The sequence below is a fragment of the Diabrotica undecimpunctata genome, chromosome 4 (genome assembly GCF_040954645.1).
Source record: "Diabrotica undecimpunctata isolate CICGRU chromosome 4, icDiaUnde3, whole genome shotgun sequence".
Classification (NCBI taxonomy): domain Eukaryota; kingdom Metazoa; phylum Arthropoda; class Insecta; order Coleoptera; family Chrysomelidae; genus Diabrotica; species Diabrotica undecimpunctata.
In genome coordinates, this window is record NC_092806.1 from 136576192 (window position 1) to 136599319 (window position 23128).

General features: G+C 33.8%; 1 protein-coding gene across 2 annotated transcripts in view; it reads right to left on the minus strand.

Moving 5' to 3' along the window:
* Vav (Vav guanine nucleotide exchange factor) overlaps positions 1 to 23128 on the minus strand; it is an 81187-nt gene that overhangs the window by 42404 nt on the left and 15655 nt on the right. For both annotated transcript variants that reach the window (XM_072530368.1, XM_072530369.1), the window contains exons 3-4: positions 18775 to 18947; positions 14133 to 14198 (exon numbers count right to left, since the gene is read on the minus strand). In XM_072530368.1, the coding sequence (XP_072386469.1) occupies positions 14133 to 14198; positions 18775 to 18947 (239 nt within the window). The remainder of the gene's footprint in view (positions 1 to 14132; positions 14199 to 18774; positions 18948 to 23128) is intronic.

The following is a 23128-nucleotide window of genomic DNA, read 5'->3' on the forward strand; positions in this document are numbered from 1 at the left end:
ATATGAACTTGTGTGAGCTGTTCAGATCTTACCAAATCGAGGTTCGTCACTGAGAAATATTTAATAAAAGAAAATATGCAGGTTGAAGGTAGCACCTCGTTCTCAGATTGAAAAGGAATTTATATTGTATATATTTCGTGAATATTTTGTTAGTAGGATAAAAACATAATAAACATAAATTTTGGAAACACACAATACATGATAAATCTGGTACCAAGCGAAAGAAGAGCGTCTCCTTTTTAAGGTTGGCGATCCAAATTGCAATTGTAGCTTTGGAAACTGTTGCACGAAAGATTTCTGTGGATGAGCGGTCAAAACATCTCCTCAGGTCTTTCAGCCACGGTTCTGGCGTCTTCCAACTGATCTTTTGCCTGCACTTTACCTTCCAATATGATTTTCACTTCACCTTTTAACACATGACCAAAGTATTGTATTTTTCTCTCTTTGATTATGCTGAGTAATTCTTTTTGTTTACTCATGCGCCGAAGAACCTAACACTTGGTAACTTTTTGTATCCATAGAATTTTCAGCAAACGTCTGTATATAATATATAAATATATATATATATATATATATATATATATATATATATATATATATATATATATATATATATATATATATCATGAATGTGTTGCTTGTGTGAGTCCATTTCAAAAGGTAAAAGAAATAATAAGTTAGACTTACTCACAATCAATTTAATTTAACTAATCGGACGACCGGTTTCGCTTTCTATAATATGCAAAGCATCTTCAGGTCACGATACAAAGTTAAAATGCTGAAAATAATAATCCCATATTAGGGTGTTGTCTAATAAAGATAAAACATAGGTAGGTGATATAAATTACAGCAATTATGCCAATACATTATGCCACAGACATGTAATATTGGCATAATTGCTGTAATTTATATAATTTATATCACCTACCTATGTTTTATCTTTATTAGACAACACCCTAATATGGGATTATTATTTTCAGCATTTTAACTTTGTATCGTGACCTGAAGATGCTTTGCATATTATAGAAAGCGAAACCGGTCGTCCGATTAGTTAAATTAAATTGATTGTGAGTAAGTCTAACTTATTATTTCTTTTACCTTTTATATATATATATATATATATATATATATATATATATATATATATATATATATATATGTACATTTTAAAGACATCTATTCTTTTTTCTGTTTCATAGTCCATTGTCCAACTTTCACAGCCATACAGCAAAACAGAGAAAACGTAACATCTGATCATTCGAATTCTGAGCTCTAGACTAAGATCTGATCTTGTAAAAAATGTTTTCATGTTCATGAGTGTTTTCCTCGCTTTTTCGATTCTTGATAGGATTTCCTTTTTTTTTGGGTTACACTGGCTATTGATATTTGCTCCCAAATATTTTATGGAAGTTACCTGTTCTATTATTTGTCCCTTCGCATACAAATGTGCGTTTGTTGGTATCTTTGAAAATACTAGAATTTTAGTTTTGGAAACATTTAGATGTAAACCGAACATTTCGCTATGAAGAACTATCGCATTTATTATATTTTGTAGTTCTTGTGTGTTGCTTGATATTAGGACGGTATCAACAGCGTACCTGATGTTGTCTATGCTGGTTCCACCTTGAACCTTGTCTAATGCTTTTCTGAATATAGATTCCGAATACAGATTAAATAATAGCGGTGATAAGACGCAACCTTGCCGCACTCCTCGACGGGTTCGTATATCTTCGGATGTTCTGTGCTCTATTTCAATTGTTGCCGTTTGGTGCCAATATAGTTCTGAGATAATTCGCAAGTTTTGTTCGTCAATTGCAGTTGTTTTCAGAATTTCAATCATCTTTTGATGGTTAACGCAGTCAAATGCTTTTCGACAATCAATAAAACATGCATATACATCTACATTCACGTCTCTGCATCGTTGTATTAACATATCTAAAGCAAAAAGAGCTTCTCGTGTTCCCAATCTATTTAGAAATCCGAATTGGGTGTCACTCATCTGAAACTCACACTTCTTGTAAATTCGTGTGTGAATGATTCTGAAAAAAATTTTAAGCACATGAGACACCATGCTTAATATTCGATAGTCATCGCAGTGTGACGCTTTGGATTTTTTTGGTAATGTTACGAAGGTTGATTTTAGCCAGTCTGATGGTATTTTACCTGTGTCATATATCTTATTCTTGTTCTGTCCTTTTTTATGGTGTTGAATCGTGGACCGAGTCACAAATGAGGAGGTCCTCAGAAGAATGAATAAGAACCGAGAGGTACTGACCACCACCAAATCTCGAAAGTTTCAATTCTTCGGACATATTATGCGAAATGAATCCAGATATGCTCTCCTTCAAGCCATCCTGCAAGGAAAAATATTTGGAAAACGAGGTCCAGGAAGAAGAACATCTTGGTTAAAGAACCTCAGAGTCTGGTTCAATACAACATCTGTTCAGCTATTTCGCGCTGCTGCAGATAGGATAAAGATTGCCATGATGATCGCCAACATTCGTAACGGATAGGCACATCAAGAAGAAGAATATATCTTGTTGAATAGTGCTGTTATTAAGTCGAGGCTTTTACTTTCATTGTCTGAAATTAATTTATGTATTTCGACACTGATATTGCCGGTAACAGTGGCTTTTCCGGTCTTCTGAGCTTTTACTGCATAAATAACTTCTTCTTTTGTTATTTTTGGACCTTTTTCATTTATTCGATTATCCGTGGATGGTAGAGAACAAGGTCTATCATCGTCAAAAAGTGTCTGAATTCTGAATGTATTCTTTTCATCTCTCTAGTCTGTCTTCTGTACCTATAATTATCTCGTTATTATTAGTTATTAATATTGTTTCTTGTCTCTTTCTGTTATATATTATAACAATTTTATTTTTTCTGTCTGAAGGTGATTTCCAAGTGTATAGCCTTTTAGGATAGCCTTCTATATACTTCGGTCACGAAATCCAAATTACCAGGTACAACCAAACCACTATACTGCAAAGAAGAATCACTTTAGCATGGACCGCATACGAAGCTCTATCAGGCATGTTGAAAAGCAACATGCCAATGCCGAATGTAGTAAAGCTGATAAAGCTTGGCAGACTGAGATGGATAGATCATGTGGAGCGCATGGAACTCTCTGAACCAGCAAGAATCATAACTCAAGAACAAATGGTGGGAAAGCGATACAAGGCGACCAAAAATACGATATATGGACCAAATAAGAGGGATTTGAGACAACTCGAACTAAAAACTGGAGAAGAAAAGCTAAAAATAGAAATAAATAGAGAGGATTCATAAAACAGGCCCAATCTGGTTTGTGGAGCAATGATGACGATAAGGATAATGATGATGATAATGATGATGATGATGAGTGATAGGCTAATATGATTCTGTAGAATCATTGGAGTCAATATATGATGCCAAGAGATTTACAACAAGCTAACTCAAACACAGATAAGTGTGGATATAAACACACTGGTTTATATTTTTTTATCATATATGAAAATTTAATTTAATTTAGCAGATTGTACTCTTACGTTGATTCACCATAACATAATCTAACGAAAAATGTAAGATTTTTAATACTCAATATGAAGTTTTAGTCAAATATTGTTTTAAAATTACAGTATAACATTAGGCACTTAGAAACTTTTGTCTGTTTATTTAATGTGATATAATTGTTAGCCACAGATGTATTTCTCCAATCTAGACTTTCTAATACCTATGAGTAATAACCTTGCATTATAAATATAGTGCAAAAACTAATTCAAACCAATATCAGATTAAAACGTTTACAGGAAACAAATTCCGATACCCTTATCAAAAAAATATCAACAAAGGAATACTTATCAAACTCATATAAATATAAATATTTAATTTCGATCTAAAATAAAATAAAAAGTTTAGGTTTAATGAATAATGCGTGTTTTCTGTATTTGATTTGACAGTCAACAATATAACCGATAAAAATATTCAACAATAAAATCAGCTTAAAAAGTATATTGTTGTGACAACAATCAACAAACAAGCTGATACACGAATACGTACTGACAATAAATCTCACGGTCAAGACTAAGGACACAGCCAGATCTTCTTCTTCTTATGGTGCCTACCCGTTGCGGATGTTGGCGATCGGCATAGCTATCCTAACTTTACTCGCAGCTATTCGGAACAGTCCGGTTGTAGACGTTAGGTCCTTAGGTTTTGAAGCCAAGATATTCTTCTTCTCCCTGGTCCTCTCTTTCTAAATACCTTGCCCTGAAGAATGAGTTGCAATAAGCCGTATCTGTGTTCATTTCTCATAACATGACCAAGATATTCTAATTTGCGCTCATTACTTATGTTAGTGATCTCGCATTCCTTGCCCATTCTAAGTAGGACCTCAATATTAGTCACACGATTCACTCATGAAATTCGTAAGATGCGCCTGTAACACCACATCTCGAAGGCCTCGAGCTTTCCTAAAGAAGCTTCAGAGAGCGTCCATGCCTCTACTTCGTATAATAATGTAGAAAATATATAGCATCTGATCATAGAGATTTTGGTACTAAGTGGTAAATCGTGACTTCTGAAAAAAGACTTCATCTTTACGAACGCTGATCTTACTTTCGCTACGCGTTGTTTTATTTCAGTAGAGTGGTCCCGTTGACTGTTTATGTTAGTACCAAGATATGTGTAGCTGTTTACCCAGTCAATTGGCTGTTGGTTTACCAAAAGATGTGTATTTAATATTTCGCGCTTACCAACTACCATGTACTTAGTTTTGTTCGTATTGAGATCCAGACCATATTCTCGACTTATATCTGATATGCGCGACATTATTGCTTGTAAACCATCTAGGCTATCTGCAAAAAATACTGCGTCGTAAGCATATCTAATGTTGTTTAGACGCACTTCGTTAACTAAGACGCCTTCCTGTAGTTGTCCCAGTGCTAGATCGAATATACGCTCCGAGTACATGTTAAATACCACTGGAGACATAATGCATCCTTGTCTCACTCCTCTATCTATGGAGATTGTCTCTGTCAACTGGTTATTAACTTTAATGTTGGCAGTTTGGTTGTAATATAAATTATATATAATTCGCAAGTCTCTATTATCCAAGCCCGTTTCTTTCAAGATGGATATGAGCTTGTCATGTTTTACTCTGTCAAATGCCTTCTTGTAGTCGATAAAACAAATATATACATCACAGTTGAGATCCCTGCACCTCTGGATAAGCACTTGCATAGCGACTAGAGCTTCAGGCGCTACAGCTTTACCATATTTAGTTTTTCTAATAGCTGCCTTAAAATGATTGTTGGCGGAAAATTCAAATTGATTTGAGCGTTTAAAAATTTTAAACGTCTATAAAGAAAATTAAAAAAATATCACTTGGATCACTTGAACAAAATATATTTATCATGTACGACCACCAAAACTATGTTCTAGAATTTTTTAAGTGGTACAAGGTAGTTAAAAATAGAAAAAACTGGTTTTTTGCCGTTTTTCGCTGTTTATCGAGTTAAATGTTCAGTTAGAGGTGCGCTACTCTTTGAAAGTTATTTGAGTAAATAGCTGACGCCAATACCTTTAATTTGGTCCACATATGAACCATTTTGGACTCTTAGAACCAGAGTTATGTTGATTTAAAAGACGAAAATATGATTATAACCGTTGCGTCGGTTCGCCGACGTTTTCACCGTTTTTGAGTTATACCTTTAGTTAGAGATACTCTACTCTTTTGAAAATCATTGGAGCCATCAGTTGACATCAAAAGCTTTAATTTGGACCCATGGATGAACCATTTTGGACTCTTAGAACAGGAGTTAGGATGACTTAAAAGACGAAAATCTGGTTAGAATCTTCGGTTTTCAGGATATTTCGCCAATTATTATTTAACTAACTTTTTTCAAAAACTGAAATCAAAACCCTTATTTACACTTGAAAATGTTTTAGAATAATATTAATTTGACCATATTAATTTAACCAGAATATAATCAAATAAAAGTATTTTTTTCATTTTTTCTATATTTTTTATGTTATAAGATGTTCTAAAATGAATTGATGATTTAAAACAAATGCAAACAGTAGGACAATCAATGATTAGTACTTACGACCACGCTGCGAAGAAGAAGCAGAAAATTGTAAACACTTTATTTATTTGTATTTATTGTTACCAGTAACATACGATTTCTGGGTATTAAATAACGAGACTGCTATGAAAAAGAGTATGATTTTAAAAATTATTCTACAATCGAATGTTCTCCTTCAATATATTCCCCTTCTCTCGCCACACACCGTTCCAGTCGTTTTTTCCATTGGTCAAAGCAATGCTGGAAGTCTTCTTTTGTTAAAGCTTTTAGGAAACAGGAAAAAGTCACAGGGTGCTAAATCAGGTGAGTACGGCGAGTGTTCGAGCACTGAAATGCTTCTAGCGGCTAAATAACGCTTCACAGACAGCGCGTTATGGGCAGGTGCGTTGTCCTGATGCAAGATCCACGGCTTGTTTTTCCACAACTCCGGCCGTTTCTTACGGTCAAATCTATTTTAGTAAAAAATGTTATGGCCAAAAAACGATTTTTGACGTTTTATGAAATTTTGAGGTTGTGTCAATATTTTGGGCTAAAATTGTTCATTTTTTGTGATGCCGAACATCTTACCTTCTTCGTTTTCTTCTTCTTTTTCTTTGGCTTTTATTCTACTCAATAATCAGCCAGTACATTTGTTGTGTAAATTTTTTTTGCCACTGTCATGAGTCTGAGAATATATTTCATGCCCTATTATCAGAGAATATAGATATAGACGCATATAAGTCTAAATCCTTAGCTATTATGTTCAGTCCTTTGGTTTGAGTTGTAAATGAGTACATTTTATTTATGTTTTCTGTTTTATTATAAGTGGTTTAAATATTAATATTGGATAGGTTATTATGAAGGTTATAATTATGGTTGATCTTCATATTAATTTTGATCAGTTCCTGATGGACATGATAATTTTTATTTTGTTTATTGGTCATTCCCAAAATATACTTATGTGTTTTAATGTTTCCTTTTGTCCACATTCGCAGTATGGGTGTTATTGCGAATGTTGATTTTATATAAATGTACTCATGTCAGGCAATGCCAGTCATTCTAATAATGGTAGTAATAAGCCGCCTATCACCGAAAAACAATTACTCAGCATAATTAAAGAGATAAAAATACAATACTTGGGTCATATGTTGAGAGGTGAAAGATATGAATTACTCCAAATCATATTGGAAGGTAAAGGCAGGGTAAAAGATCAGTTGGAAGACCTGAGGAGATGGTTAGACCGATCATCCACAGAAATCTTTCGTACAGCAGTTTCCAAAGCTACAATTGCCATTTTGATCGCCAACCTTCGAAATCAGACGGCGCAATAAGAAGGAGAATCGTTGACATTACCCCAAAATTTGGAAGTTTGCGCTGCGACATTATTATCCAGCTATGCACTGAACCTCTAAAAATCATGCGAACAAGCTGAATTTTGCGGAGAATATTAATTTTGGGACCCCAAAAAAGATGCAAAGAAATTTACCACTTTTAGCCCCCGGGGCTTCCCCATAAAAATTCTTCTCGCAGGGAATCTGTACACCGTAGAAAAAAATGTTTTAAATAAAAAATGTAGCTAAGATAATATTAAACAAAAATGTTTTTTTTTGTGTAGAATGAACCGTTTTCTTAACCCAGATACTCCTAAATACTGTCCCTTAAAACATACGCTTTACAAATTGCATCAGTAGTGGTTTGCATTTATCTGCAGTCGACGTTTAGCTAAGTAAGATGTTGAAAATTTGCAATAAATATTAGCGCACGTGGTATATACAAAATGGATAAAAGGAAGTAAGTATTTTGATGTTACTATGGCATTATTTTTTCAGAAAGTTTTAACATTTACTTTCGTTTTGGATTATATTTTACTATAGTTATTACTGTTATCAATATTTATTCTTTTTTCTGGGAAAAATAATGCTCAAAAAGGACCGTATGTTATAACATACGGTAGGATAACATGCTACTCAGTCATAACATTTTGTAACTTTTTAGTTATTGGACAAAACCATTGACTCTCAATGAGTTATTACATGAGATTGAACACCTAGATGATCCATCTTCATCATCTGATGGTATTATTATCTTCCCTCCATCCGATAAATATGACACCGACCATACCACACCGACCATAAACCATAAGATTCCGGGGATGAAAACCACATTGAAATAAATAACCTTCCAGGTAGTCAATTAGGAGTACAAGCTGAAGTTGTTTTTGATAGTGCACCGTTGGAGGATGAAGGGCAGAATGAAATTATTATTTCGGGTCCAGAAGATACTACAATTGAAGATTCTGATAGTGAAAATAACCTCCCGTCGTCTGTGCGTGTGTCTCGCTTTGGTGTAAGTGCTCCATAACCTAAAGCGAAGAAAAAAAGAGTATTCCTGAAAAAACAAAATATTGATCCCAATTTTTCCGACTGGAAGCCAGTAAGTGAACCAAAAAATTTTCTCACGCCTTTTCAGTTATTTTCCTTTTCATTGATGATGCAGTTGTGGACCTAATTATACATTTTAGCAATCTATATGCATCACAACACAATCGCTCTGGAGATATCAATCAAAATGAAATTAAGTGTTTCGTTGGGATATTACTTCTCATTTCCTCGAAGGTCTATGCACTGGGAAAACAACGATGACGCAGGGTGTAAGTTAGTGTATTCGGCTATATCGCGAGATAGATTCAATTTTATTATGCAAAATATACATGTTTCTGATAATACCGAATTACAAAAAGGCGATAAATTTGCTAAAATACGTCCGCTATTTGACATAATCAATAAAAATTTTCATATGTTTCGTCCATTTGAAGAACATCACTATGGGCAGCATGGATCAAAACAGTTTATCCGAGGTAAACCCATTAAATGGGGCTATAAACTAGGGGTCGGAACCACAAAACAGGGATATGTCGAGTGGTTTGAACCTTATCAAGGTGCCACAACTCTACTTTCTAATACATACAAGGAACTAGGATTAGGAGCCAGTGTTGTATTGTTATTTGCCGATAAATTGCAGTCTGATAATCCAGGTGCGCCGTTTTACTTATTCTGTGATAATTTTTTTACCTCACTTCCATTACTACGTGAGCTAACAGCAAAAAATTTAAAATGCACTGGAACAATTTGAGAAAATCGAGTTCCGAGTTGTCCTCTAAAAAATTCCAAGCTTTTCAAAAAAGATCAGAGTTGTGTATTTGAATACTCACTCGTAGAAGACGAAAATATTATAGTATGTAAATGGAACGACAATAATGTCGTTGCTATTGCATCAAATGCTACTTCACCACTGCCAACCCTACAGGTGAAAAGATATTCGCAGAAAGAAAAGAAAAGTATACTCATCCCACAGCCATTTATGATAAAAAAATATAATAATATGGGAGGAGTAGACCGTGCAGACCAAAACATAGCCTTTTTATTGAATAGGTGTCAGAAGCAAAAAATGGTACTTTAGTTTATTTTCGCATTGTCTTGATATGGCAGAGCACAATGCCTGGCAATTGCATAAAAGTAATGGAGGGAAAATGGATCACCTAGCATTTCGACCGAAGAGGACCAGTGGGAAGACGAGCCAGAGGAAGACCAAAACTTAGGTATCAAGATAACATAGAGGATGATCTAAAATCCATCGGATAAAGCATGGAGAAGAGTTGCCAGAGACAGGGGCGAATAGAAGATTGTTCTGAAGAAGGCTTTGGCTCATAACGAGCTGTAATGCCACTGATGATGATGGGCATTCAGAGGATGCATAGCGTCAGGATTACTGGATATGTATAAGAAAACAACTAAACACGGACCGTCAAAAAAAAGTCAACTTACACATTTTGACTCAAGGTACGATAAATTAGACCATATCACCATTTATCAAGAAAAACAAACAAGGTGTGGTGTATGTCATAAGCAGGCAGCGTTCAGATGTAACAAGTGCGATGTTGAACTTCACCCTAAATCATGTTTTTTTAGTTACCATAATAAAGAATAACTTTGATTTTTATACTTAGTTTCATTTATTATTGTATAATGAAATCATTGATCCTTAAGTAGCTTGAATTCCTACTGTTGGTTATAACATACACCTGATAACTCAAAAACGGCCAACCTAAATGAAAAATTTTATTTGTAAAACTTGTATATAATTGAAGTAGAAAGCCATTCATAGCAGAATTTATTAAACATTTTGAGATAAAAAGTTTTAGGAGTATCTGGGTTAAAAACAACGCTTGAAGCGACCGTCGATTTTGCATGTCAGTTATGCGCGTGTGATATTGGATCCCTTCCAATTTAACCCAACTGATTTTCCATGTTATACTTTCAAAACTACAGATGGATACTCGAAATTTTACTACAACTGATCAGTGAAAGTGATCAATTTTATTGATCTCACGAGAATCGTAAAAAATGGTAAAAATCGCGTCACGTTAATTTATTTAACAACTTTATAAAAACTGAGTTTATTCTCGGCAAAATACAAAAACTACATACGAAAGCTGCACTCTTTGTCTTTAAAACGCATCTCGATTTTTGTCGATAGGACATTTCGATCAAAAGATATTGAATTTTTACCGTCGAGTTGATACAAATTTTATTGAACATTGATTTCCCGCGCATAACTGACATGCAAATTCGACGGTCGCTTCAAGCGTTGTTTCTAAGACAACGGTTCATTCTACACAAAAAATGCTAATAAACATTTTTATTTAAAATTATCTCAGCTACATTTTTTATTTAAAACATTTTTTTCTACGGTGTACAGATTCGTGGTAAATCGATTTTTTTGCGTTTTTACCCCCCTGCGAAGGGGTTTTAAGGGGAAGCTCGGGGGTAAAAGTGTTAAACTTTGTTGCATCTTTTTTGGGGCCCCAAAATTAATATTCTCTGCAAAATTTAGCTTGTTCGTATGATTTTTAAGGGTCAACTCTCTGACGACTGGACTAACCCAATTTAGATAATTATCAAGAAAATTTTAATAATGTATGGTAAAATCAATTAATCAGAACTGAAACCATAAGTAGGCTCAGTAACGCTACTTCATACCTGCTGTAAAAAACAGCACAGGTGTTAAAGAAAAAATAATTAAATCAGTCCAAGTCACGAAAACTATAAAGAAAAATGTACTGACATCAAGTACAGACAAGAAGAAATCCTGGATTAAAAAACTTTTCGCCAGGGCGACCTCTTCAACCTTATTATGGGGTATCTCATGAAAGTGATTATGCAAAAAAATTGCATGTAAATATTTTTCTGAACGAACTTGAGCTTTTCGCCTTGTCTAAATGGGAAATACACATAATGAGATGATAAGGCATGTCCAACAATATACGTTTTTAGCTGTCTTAAAAATAAAAAAAATTAAACAATAACATTATTATTTGAAAGTGCACGAAAAAATGTAGATTAACCCTCCGGTGGCCACGCAGCGGCACTCCGTGGCGCAATTTTAATATTTTAATAATTTTACCAATATTCTTTCGTATACGCTACTGTCTATTTAGATATGTGAACGTGACTAAATTTAAAATATTACCTGCTGATGTTGCATGTTGCATTTCCTAAAGTGTTGTATTAGTTTAATATTGACCATTCAAGTGGAAGTTGTTCAATTGCGGCATTCCGTAGCGCAGCGTAGCTTGTCATGTAAGTAAAATTTGTTCATACAGTTTTTTAGCACTTAAATTAATTGATGTACTTTTTGTCATTTTAGGAGTGCAAAAAGGCCAATTAAGTATTTGACAGAGATTGAGTTGCAAGAGATTGCGGAAAATTGTCTGATTTTGACGAAGATATTGTTGATTTTAGTGATTCAGGTGGAGAACAAGAAATTATTGAAAATGATAATTACGACAGCAAATCGGAACTATCTGGTAGCGATGATAGTGATGATATATGTCCGTTACAAGAGCTAGACGATGGTGATTATCAATTTTATATAAGCAAGGATGAAGAAACAATTTGGAAAAGTATCCCAATAGCTTATGGCAATAAAACCAGAGCAAAAAATATTATAAAAGAAGTTCCTGGACCAAAAGGTGATGCAAAAAACATATTGAATCCATTAGATTCGTTTCTTTTATTTATAACTCCAGCTATGATTGACAGTATTGTTACTTGCACTAATATATATATATATATATATATATATATATATATATATATATATATATATATATATATATAATCTATCTTGCCAGAGAGACAGAAATTGCAAATTAACCTCTCGTAATGAAATCAAAGCTTTGTTTGGGATCTTATTTATTCTTGCAGTAAAAAAAGGAAATCATGTAAACGTTCAAGAAATATGGGCAAAGGACGGAACCGGTATGATACGGGCCAGAGCTGCATTTGGTTACAAAAGATTCCTCTTTCTCCTTCGTGCTCTTCGTTTCGATGATGTTGGGACACGAAAAGATCGTGAACAAAATGATAAATTAGCTGCTATTAGAAGTATATACACAGACTTTCTGAATAATTGTATGAGTAATTACTGTTTGGAGACATACGTCACTATAGACGAAATGCTTCACCCTTTTAGAGGACGATGTGGCTTTGTACAATATATGTCACAAAAACCAGCCAAATATGGCATAAAACTGTATGCACTTTGCGATAGCTGGTCTTACTATACATGGAATTTCGAGATATATTGTGGAATACAAAGAGACGAACCGTACAAATGTTCAAATAAACCATTCGATATAGTACAGCGTTTAGTTTCTCCCATAAAAAACTCCAAAAGAAATATAACAATGGATAATTATTATAGTAGTTATCCTTTAGCTGATTATCTCATGCAAAATGGCCTGATCGTTATTGGCACCTTGAAGAAAATCAAAAAAGAACTTCCTCCCCAATTTCTTCCGAATAAACTGCGAGCTATTGGATCTTCAATATTCGGGTTCCAAGATAATATGTCCCTAATTTCATATGTTCCTAAAAGAAATAAAGCTGTAGTATTGCTCTCTACCATGATTGATACAGACGAAATAGACGAAGATACAGGAAAACCAGTAATGATTATAGAATACAATAAAACAAAAAGTGGCGTCGATACGGTTGACCAAAAATGTGCTTCCTACACGACACAAAGGATTACCAGAAGATGGCCATTAGCAATATTTTTTCGCATACTAGATATGGCTGGAATAAATTCCGAAGTTATTTATAATTGCACTAAACCAAATATGTCGCCACAAAGAAGGAGAAAATTCTTACTTGAATTAAGTTTCTCCCTGATGAGGGATCATTTAGAAGACCGAGCGAAGATACTAACACTTCCAAAAGATGTAAGAGAATTTCTGCTGCCTTTTCAAAATGCCAAAGAACCCACCGGCACGGTAAACCAAAGTCGAAGTGGACGGTGCCATATATGCAGTGCGCATAAAAACAATAAAACAACCGTTTCCTGTGACTCATGCCAACAATTTGTTTGCAAAAATCACAGTGAGAAAAAAATTCAGTGTAGTATGTGTTTGTATCCTTCAATGGAGGAAGACTAATTTAATTATTTTGTATTTAGATACTTTTCTTTTTTGATCTTTTGTGAGAGAATATTTTTTATTGTAAACGTTTTCTTTGTTTTTATATTTTGCGCCTGAGTTATGTTAAAGTCATACAATAAATTGCTAAAAATAACGCTTTTCTTTTTTTGCGTCGTTTACAAATTTTTCTAACAAAGTTTTGATAATTTTTAACTTTTAATACCATTTTTTCTATGTGCCGCATTAAGTGCCGCAGTGTGTCCACTCATGTAACTTTAAGAGACGTGGCTGCCGGAGGGTTAAACCGTAAAATACACAAACGGTTAAAATTATTTGAACCACGATGTCATTTACTGCACTATTGAAATTTCTTAAGTACATCACATGTCAACTAACACAACATGTCGCATAGAACAATGCAGTTTTTTTAAGTATCTAAAAAAATTTTGATTACATCAGTCGCGGTGAAAAATATCAGTGTTTTTATCAGAATTCGATTGATTATTATTTCATTGTATACAACTTACATACACTTTTAGATTCTAGCATGATATAATTTTATAAATCCTTATTTGTACAAGTTAAAATTATTTTCAAATAATACTTACACACTTCTGAGACTCTGAAATACCAATTCCTCCTCTTTTCCCTTCAGTTTTTGGGCGGCAAATCCCCTAAAAGGTTCAAATGAACGTTAATAACTATAATGATTATTTTTATAAATACATAAAACATTAATCAAAATCATTTTTAAAAAAGATTTTAAAAATAAGAGATGTTAGGAATCTTCTTCTTCTTCTTGTGTCACTCCTATCGGAGATTGGAAATCATCAAGGCTATCCTGACCTTGTTTACAGCTGACCTAAAGAGTTAATTAGTGGTACAGCCAAACCACTCTTTCAAATTACACAACCATGACATTCTTCTACAGCCTGGATTCCGTTTTTCTTCTATTTTTCCTTGCATTATATTTTGAAGCAATGCGTATGTATGTCCTCTCATCAGGTGACCCAAATATTCGAGTTTTCTTCGTTTGATCGTTGACAAAATTTCTGGGTCTTTTCCTATCCTTCGCATTACTTCAAAGTTTGTGACTCTTTCAACTCAACTTATCTTCAGCATTCGACGGTAGCACCACATCTCGAAACTTTCAATATTTTTTATATTGTTCTGTTTGAGAGTCCAGGCCACTACACCGTATAGTAGCGTGTTAAATACGTAGCCCCTTAGCATTCTTAATCGGAGTGGGATGCTTATATCTCTGTTGCAGAAGAATTTCCTCATCTTAATAAAAGTGGCCCTGGCAATTTCGATACGTCTTTTTATTTCATTGTTTTGGTCTCCAGTTTCGTTTATTGAAGTACCCAAGTATTTGTAACTTGATACTTTTTCAATTTGAATGCCGTTTATACTAATATGTGCTGGTTGTGTCATGTTCTTACTGAATACCATATACTTGGTTTTTTTATATTAATACTTATGCCATAATTGTTGCAGGCAATATTTATATTTGTAAGTAATCGTTGTAATGCTTCTACTGTTCTTACGACTAGCACAGTGTCGTCTGCGTATCGAATATTATTTACCTCTCCATTGATTACGATTCCTTCGTTTGCTTGCAATAGGGTTTCCTGGCAGATGCTTTCACTATAAGCATTTAACTAGCAGCGGTGACAAAATGCATCCCTGTCGTACTCCTCTACGTATTTCTATTGCTTGTGATATCTCATTTTCTATTTTGATGTTAGCTTTCTGATTCCAATATAGATTGAGAATTATTCGCAGATCTTTATTATCTATGTCCTTTCTTTCAAGAATGTCTCTTAGCTTATCATGGCGTACACTGTCAAACGCCTTTTCAAAATCGATAAAACATGCATGTACTTCCTGATTAACGTCTATAGAAAATGTCACACCGAGAGTGCAGTACGGCTAATATAGGAATGCACAATTGCCGGATTTCACGCCTTGTGCTTGGCGATACAAACAGGTCCAAGTGGTAGTCACAGAACCGTACCCAGATCTCTACGCCGGGCTCTGTTATTTAAAAATAATATATTGATAAAATAATTGCCTTCAAGTAGCCAAATAAGAGGCATGAATTTGAATAAAAAGACCTTAAGTTTTTAGCGAGAATTTTATTATAAAACTGTATACTTTATTAAACAACAAATGTATTTTAAATTACATTTCTTGATAGCTATAAATATACCGGGTGGAACCTCCGGTAACTCGATTTCCGTGCACCCAGCCCAATATCCAAGAAACACTTTTTCTTTTGTAAATATGTGAAAAATTATCAGGAACGGGAATATCGAAAAAGCTTTGCACATGTTTTAATCCCGGTGATGTTATTAAAAAAACAAGTTGCGCACTTGAATCACTGCGAAATTTTAACACCTACTATGAAATTTTTTTTTGTGGAAATCTGAAGTGCAGTTTTTGTCCTTGTTAAAACATAATGCAGTCTCGCATTTTTTACACACAACATAAGTTTACCTAGTTCCTTGGCATAGCAACCTGGTAGTTTTCAGCGAAACCTTGTGTTATTCCATATGGGATAATGGTTTTCCTTGCCCACACTTGACCAGATGAGCAGGTATAAGGTTTATAGTGTAAGTTATTTAACATTATATTATATTTATACTTTATTAAACTAACAAATATATTTTAAATTACATTTCTTGATAGCTATAAATATACAGGGTGGAACCTCCGGGAACTCGATTTCCGTGCACCCAGCCCAATATCCGAAAAGCCCATACTCTGATTGGACTGGTAAATGCATTTTATTGGTTATACAGTGTAAAATAATCGAGGTTACTCACAGATATTCAATTAATTATACTAAAGTCATCCTCTACATCCGAGATGTCGGATTCGCTTTCGCTACTCTCCCCTGTGTTCGCGTGTATTATCAATTGGTCTACGTCATCTTGCAGGTTGTCCGCAGTTCACATCTCAGTTTCCGTTTTCTCAACAACATGAGTGACATAATTGCGCCAATTTTGCTCTGTGACGCGTGCGAAACCGTCGTCGATCAACTGGCGTACCTCGTCGTTTTTAAAAGTGGTATTATGGGTACCTACATATCGCTTAACTTGGTTCCACACCATTTCTATAGGATTCAATTCGCAGTGATATGGAGGAAGCCTTAAAATATAAACATTATGTTGTGAAGCATACTCATCAAGATGATACTTATCGTATTGATCTTTAAAAGCACGCGCTGCTTCTAATAGCTCGGATTTCAAATAACACTCCTCGAAAAAAATGTCTTTTTCCACTAGCCATTCCTTGATTGCAGCTTTATTCCAGGAATTGTTAGGGAATCTCTCTTTACGGAAGTGGTACGATGCATTGTCCATTACAATGACATTCCTGCGACCATTATTTGGTAAATTTGATATTAATGTCTCCTTAAACCACGACTCAAAATATGCGGCATCCATTTCATCGTGATAGTCGCCATCATTTTTCTTTGCCAGAAAAACACGCTGTGTGCCAGGAAGGAAACCTCCTGAAAAACCTGCATGCAATAAAACATATCGTGGACCTCGTTTAGTAGGTGCTTTTAAGCCAGTACTTAAACCTTTGAGAAAAGCATCACGACTGTTTTGTATCGTAGTATCGCACCATTCGTAATTTATAGATTGGCCAACATTAACCCACGATTCGTCCTAATATATATGATATTGCAATGGTCTTTTCGCAAACGTCGTATAGTTCTCAAATAATTATGGCGCCAATGAATAATATCCTCTCGCTCCACCATGTTGCTTCTTCGGCCACGTTTCTTATAAACAAATCCAATATCTTTCAGAAGTCTGTATAAAGTAGAAAGAGACAACGGCTGTATATTCTCATTACCTTGTATGAAGTTATGTATATGCTTTAAGAATGGCGGCAAATTTTTCATGAAAAATTCACAATGAACAATTCTCCGTAGAATACTTCTTACACCCTCGTCATATGTGAATATTCTAGAATTTGATTGACACAGTCTTTTTTACGTTTTTTTGGCGATTCCAACGTTCCACTCTGTTCTTTTTCTTTTTTGAAATTGTAAATGCTTCTTTCGCTAACACCAGTCATCAACGAAGTACGTCTTACAGCAGCACTTACATTAAGTTGTTCCGTATTTTGTAAAAAACACAACACATTTAACACTACGAGTTTAGCGCAACCGTTAAATAATTCACCGGATTTAAACTTATGGGACTCCATGCTCTCTGTTGAAACTCGGACTAAATTTTGAAAAGCAGTTTCACCCCCTACCCATCCTTAGGATGGGTAGGGGATGAAATAGGAAAAGCTTGGAGTTTATCAAATACTAATTATGACAAACAAACTTATGGCCATATTTAGGTGATTATGTTAATGATGGTAATTTGTAGCAGAAGTTTTACAAAAGAAATGAAGACCTATTTATAGAAACAACATAACTGTATTTCTAATATTTTACATACAATAGAAAAAATCTAATTTCTATGAAAGAATTGGAAATTTGAATATTATATATAATATCTATAAATAATATCATTTCCAAGTTTCCAAATTCTTTCCTAGAAATTATGTAGGTTTTTTCTATTTTATGTAAAACATTAAAACTACAGTTATTGTATGTTGTTCTTGTAAAGAGGTGTTCAAATGTTACTCTTATGAATATGATTCAATTGTATATCTCATGTTGACGTTTTATATGCAAAATTCATAGTTTTCGTTGTCAATAACTCATCAATGTCTTTTTATTCTACTGTATACGTATACATGATATAAAATATTTTACTCGTACTGCCGGCAGATGCATTTTATCCAAGCCGGTCCTGTGAGACAATGAGGAATCAACAGCTGGAGAAAACCGACAACCCTGCGCGTTTATTCTCCATAAGAAAAGCATTGCCGTATCTTACCCGTACTGCACTCTCAGTGTGACATTTTCTATAGATATCGGCCGCATTCAAAAAAGGTAAGTGAATTAGTGTCAATGAGTTAAAAAAATCTGCCAATTGTTATTTGAATTATAATCATCTACATTACATCCTCATTTACACATATTGTTCAACGTCATGTATAACGCAGTGTTATCAATAGTACCAGTTAAGAAACAAAATTGAGCAATAAATATATTTTTATATTTTATTCCAACTTCCAAACGCTATTATTTATTGTGCAACGTTGTGCTCAGTTGGAAATATTAAAAACAAAACTATTATGTAAGGTTAATATTAAAAACAATGTTATACTTACGGTACTTGAAACCTGGCTTTTGAACACAAAGAAAGCTTTGATAATGTACATAATACTCTATGGAAATTCGTCAGATCAAATAACATGATATCTTCAAATAAGTCAGACTGTTTCAGTGCAAAATTTTTCTCACATATTTTTAAAAATAGATTGATATTTCTTAGACACAAAAACTAAAATCAAAAAAATTAAGATAAGTTTTATTAAATTCTACTCAATGCTAAATAATTACAATACAAAGGAACTAAATATATAGTGAGCTAATTTTAGAATTAGGCATAATACTAGTATAGTGTACTAGATTATAGATGGATAAAATAAAATATTATCAAAGATTTTTAGCTTCTGAAGTACTTATGTAAAAAAGTAAAGCGTTTATACGAGTATCAAAAATACCAGAACAAAAGAACATTATATAATGAACTGTAGATTGTAGATTATAGGTATTTTGGACTAGGTTATATCAAAAGAAAAGTAATCTAGTAAAAGAGTTAAGTACAATTGTCATAAATTTCATTAAAAATATTTATTGTATTATTATTGTAATATATATATACACTTCTCCAAGAAATTAACGCACCACTTTGAAATATTAAAATATTTTATTAGCGTTAGAAAAATTTCCATTGTAATGTTATATTTTGCAGGTCCCTTGTATATGCTATTCGTACACTATATTTTTTGACTGTGTTTTATCGCTATAGTTTTTTTTAGTAGCAACAAAACAAATGTACAAACATGTACTAATTCTATAAATATACTAATTTCCAAGTGTTCACGAATTTTATTCGACTACTATTGAATTGTTGATTATTGTTAATTGTGTTTATTATAGAGCGTCAATCACGTAATTTAACCCGAGATGAATGTGACCAAGCAGTGATACTGTCGGAAGAAGGTTGGAGTTACCGAAGAATTGGTCGTCGGTTTAATGTGTCCCACACATTCGTCTCACGGGTGTTAGAAATATTCCTCGAAACAGGGGATCATACTCGCAGTCGCAGACCAGGGCAAGGCCAAAACCGGGTAACTACCCCTATTCAAGATCGATTTTTAATAATTTCTGCTCTTCGACAACGTTTTGTAACACATCGAAGTCTACAAATTTAGCTTCGAGACGTGCATGCTATACAAATTAGTACTAAAACTGTTCGCCAGCGACTTAGGGAATACAACTTAACACCTAAGATTGCCGCCCGAGGTCCTCTATTAACTGCAGAGCATCGAAGAGGGAGACTACATTTTGCCAGAGTACACGTTAGTTGGGTAGAGGCTGACTGGGAACGAGTGCTATTTACCGATGAACCCCGATTTTGTTTGTACAATAACGACAGATGTGTTCGTTTGTTGCGACGACCCAACGAACGATATGCTCAGTGTAACTTCTCGCACACCACATTTTTTGGTGGAGGATCCGTTATGGTGTGGGGTGGTATTTCTTTGACCGCCCGTACGGACCTAGTGGTCATACAAAATGGAATTGTTACAGCTGAAAGGTACATATTGGAGATCCTGGAGCAACATGTAGTACCATTCGCTCCTTATATCGGTGAAAATTTCTTACTAATGCAAGATAATACCAGACCTCACGCTGCACAGGTCGCCAGAAATTATCTAGAAGAGGTAGAAATTAACACTATGGAATGGCCAGCACATAGTCCGGATTTAAATCCGATTGAAAATCTCTGGGATATACTTGGTAGGCGATTAAGAGCGACACCGATCCAACCAAACAACTTACAGGAAGTGGGAGAGAGGCTGATCCAGATTTGGAGAGAACTAGACCAAAATGAAATTCGGCAATTAATTTTAAGTATGGGCCAACAATGTGAGGCTGTTATACATAGTAGAGGTGGAAACACTCGTTATTAAGACTTTTTTCATATTTTAGTTTACTTTTCTTATCATTATTTTTTTAGAATTTTGTTTTATTTTTTTTTTCTCCTGTACTTCAACATTTTCTGATGTTTAGACAAATTTTTATAATTACTAATAAAATTTAGAATAAATCTGGTGAAGTTTTATTTTGTATTCTTTACCTGTTTACAACTAAAATTGATTTATTGAAGTGGTGCGTTAATTTCTTGGAGAAGTGTATATATATATATATATATATATATATATATATATATATATATATATATATATATATATATATATATATATATATATATATATATACAGATTGAACGAATTTAAAACGGAACATACGAAATCAATGTATTTTGGCTCAACTCCGCTCTAGGTGGTTGGCCAACAAAAGGTTGTCAAATAATTATATTATAAAAATCTAATACTTCAGCGGGCTGATGGATTCTGAACTCATTCAAGAACAAGTCAAAACTCCATCCAAATAGGTTGCCCCGCCCATCACGTATAAAAATTGAAAGCTACTATTGTCTTTATTTCAGCAGTGTTGCCAACCGGAGGAAAATGTTCGTTATTTATTTATTTTTGTCACGTTTGATGAGAGAAATCACATGCCATGAAATTCGATCAATAACGAATTCAATAACGACATATTTCAGTTGAGTCAATTTATCTTTACCCGTGCGTCATGATTTAAAGCATACGAAATCAGTCGGAAATTTACTCAACGCAACAGCAAGTGACAGAAAGTGGTTATGACAATCTGTGTAAATAACGTTACCTTTAAGGAAAATTAAGGGCAAAATAAAATACACTTACCATAAAATTTTCAACTGCAATATAAAGTTAGTTGCGAAAATAACTGTTTGTGTAATATAGATAATTCCAAAATGTAAAAACAGGACAAAAAATAGCAAAATAGTCAACAAACTGACAGCCACAAAAGTACACAAACCAGAAACGTCAAAAATTGTACTTACAATCTGAAAACGTCCAAGCGTCTTTTTTGTGCCTATCTCTTTTCGATGTACTGACTGTAGAGCATTCATAAAAATAACATGTGTCTTTACTTAATAACAGGCGGTAGCTGGTTTATCCTTAATTTCATGCGTGGAAGACAATGATGCTACATAAAAAGTATGTGTTTTATCTAGCCAGGTATTAATGACGCACGGGTAAAGATCCGTGGACTCAACTGTATAAGAAGGCACAAAATGGCCTGTTGAAATATAAAAAAGTTTGTTTTTTTTACAAATATTCATATTATATTAATTTCTAGTTAAGTTAGCTGTTGTTTTTATTATACAAGAATCCTAAATTATATAAATTTGTATAATAATTATGTAAATTAGTTTTATTATAGTACCTATTTGATATTAAATATATTTTGTTCATGTTTTTTTTAATTAACAAGTTAAGTTGAATAAAATAATTTTTTTTAATGTATTTTTATTACCTTTAGAAACTACCAAGATAAAAATTTTTAACATAATTTTGCAAAAATTTTAACATAATTTTTGGCAAAATCTGATAATTTTAGCAGCTGTTAACATAATTTCATATCGTGACATCGGCAACACTGGCTCCGTGTCACACTCGGCTCTCAGCTCAGTGAGCGAGCTCAGCCAGTAATCAATGATCCACGGAAGGAGTATGTCGAACAATTTATATGAAACGCATATTTTTACGCACCTATCACGTTTTATGCTCGAAAAATTATTTGTAAAATCGATTTACAAATAATTCTTTCATAATGAAATAGGTTTGTAATTGCTTTTTGCCGTAACGGTTTGGAAAATAAAAAATAAATTCGTAAAAAACAAAATATAAAATCTAAAAGAATCTTAAAACTTACTTGGGTAAATCTTAAAAGAAACAAAACTTGATTTCTAAAAGAAACTTAAAACATAAAATTCTAAAAACAACTAAAAAAACCTATTTAGGCACAAAATTTAATGGAGTAAAGGTTCAAATAATCCACCTTGAACATCCTAACAATAGGTGAATCTATCATACAAAGAAGCTCTTGTATTTCTGAGTTGATCAGGCGTAACGTCGGCACAATGTTGGATAATTTTCGCCCTTAACTCCATTAAATTTTCGGCACGTTCAAAATTGTGCCGATAAATCTTTGATTTAAGAAACCCCCAAAAAAAAGAAATCATTTGGGGAGAAATCTGCTGATCTTGGAGGCCACTTGATTGTACCGTTTGTCGCAATTAACCGGTTTGGAAATGTCCTTTGGAGATATTCGGTAACTGCCCTTGTATTATGACTGGGTCATCCGTCATGCTGGTACCAAATATCTCCAAAATTCATATTAGGAAGTTGCTGAATAGCCGGAACGATTTGATTTTGTAGCAGTTCGAGGTATTTAGTGCCATTCAGGTTGCCCTCAATAAAAAAAGGACCTATTACATAATCGCCCAAAATACCCGTCCAAACATTAAGTTTTTGTGGGTATTGTGTGCGCACAGGAATACTT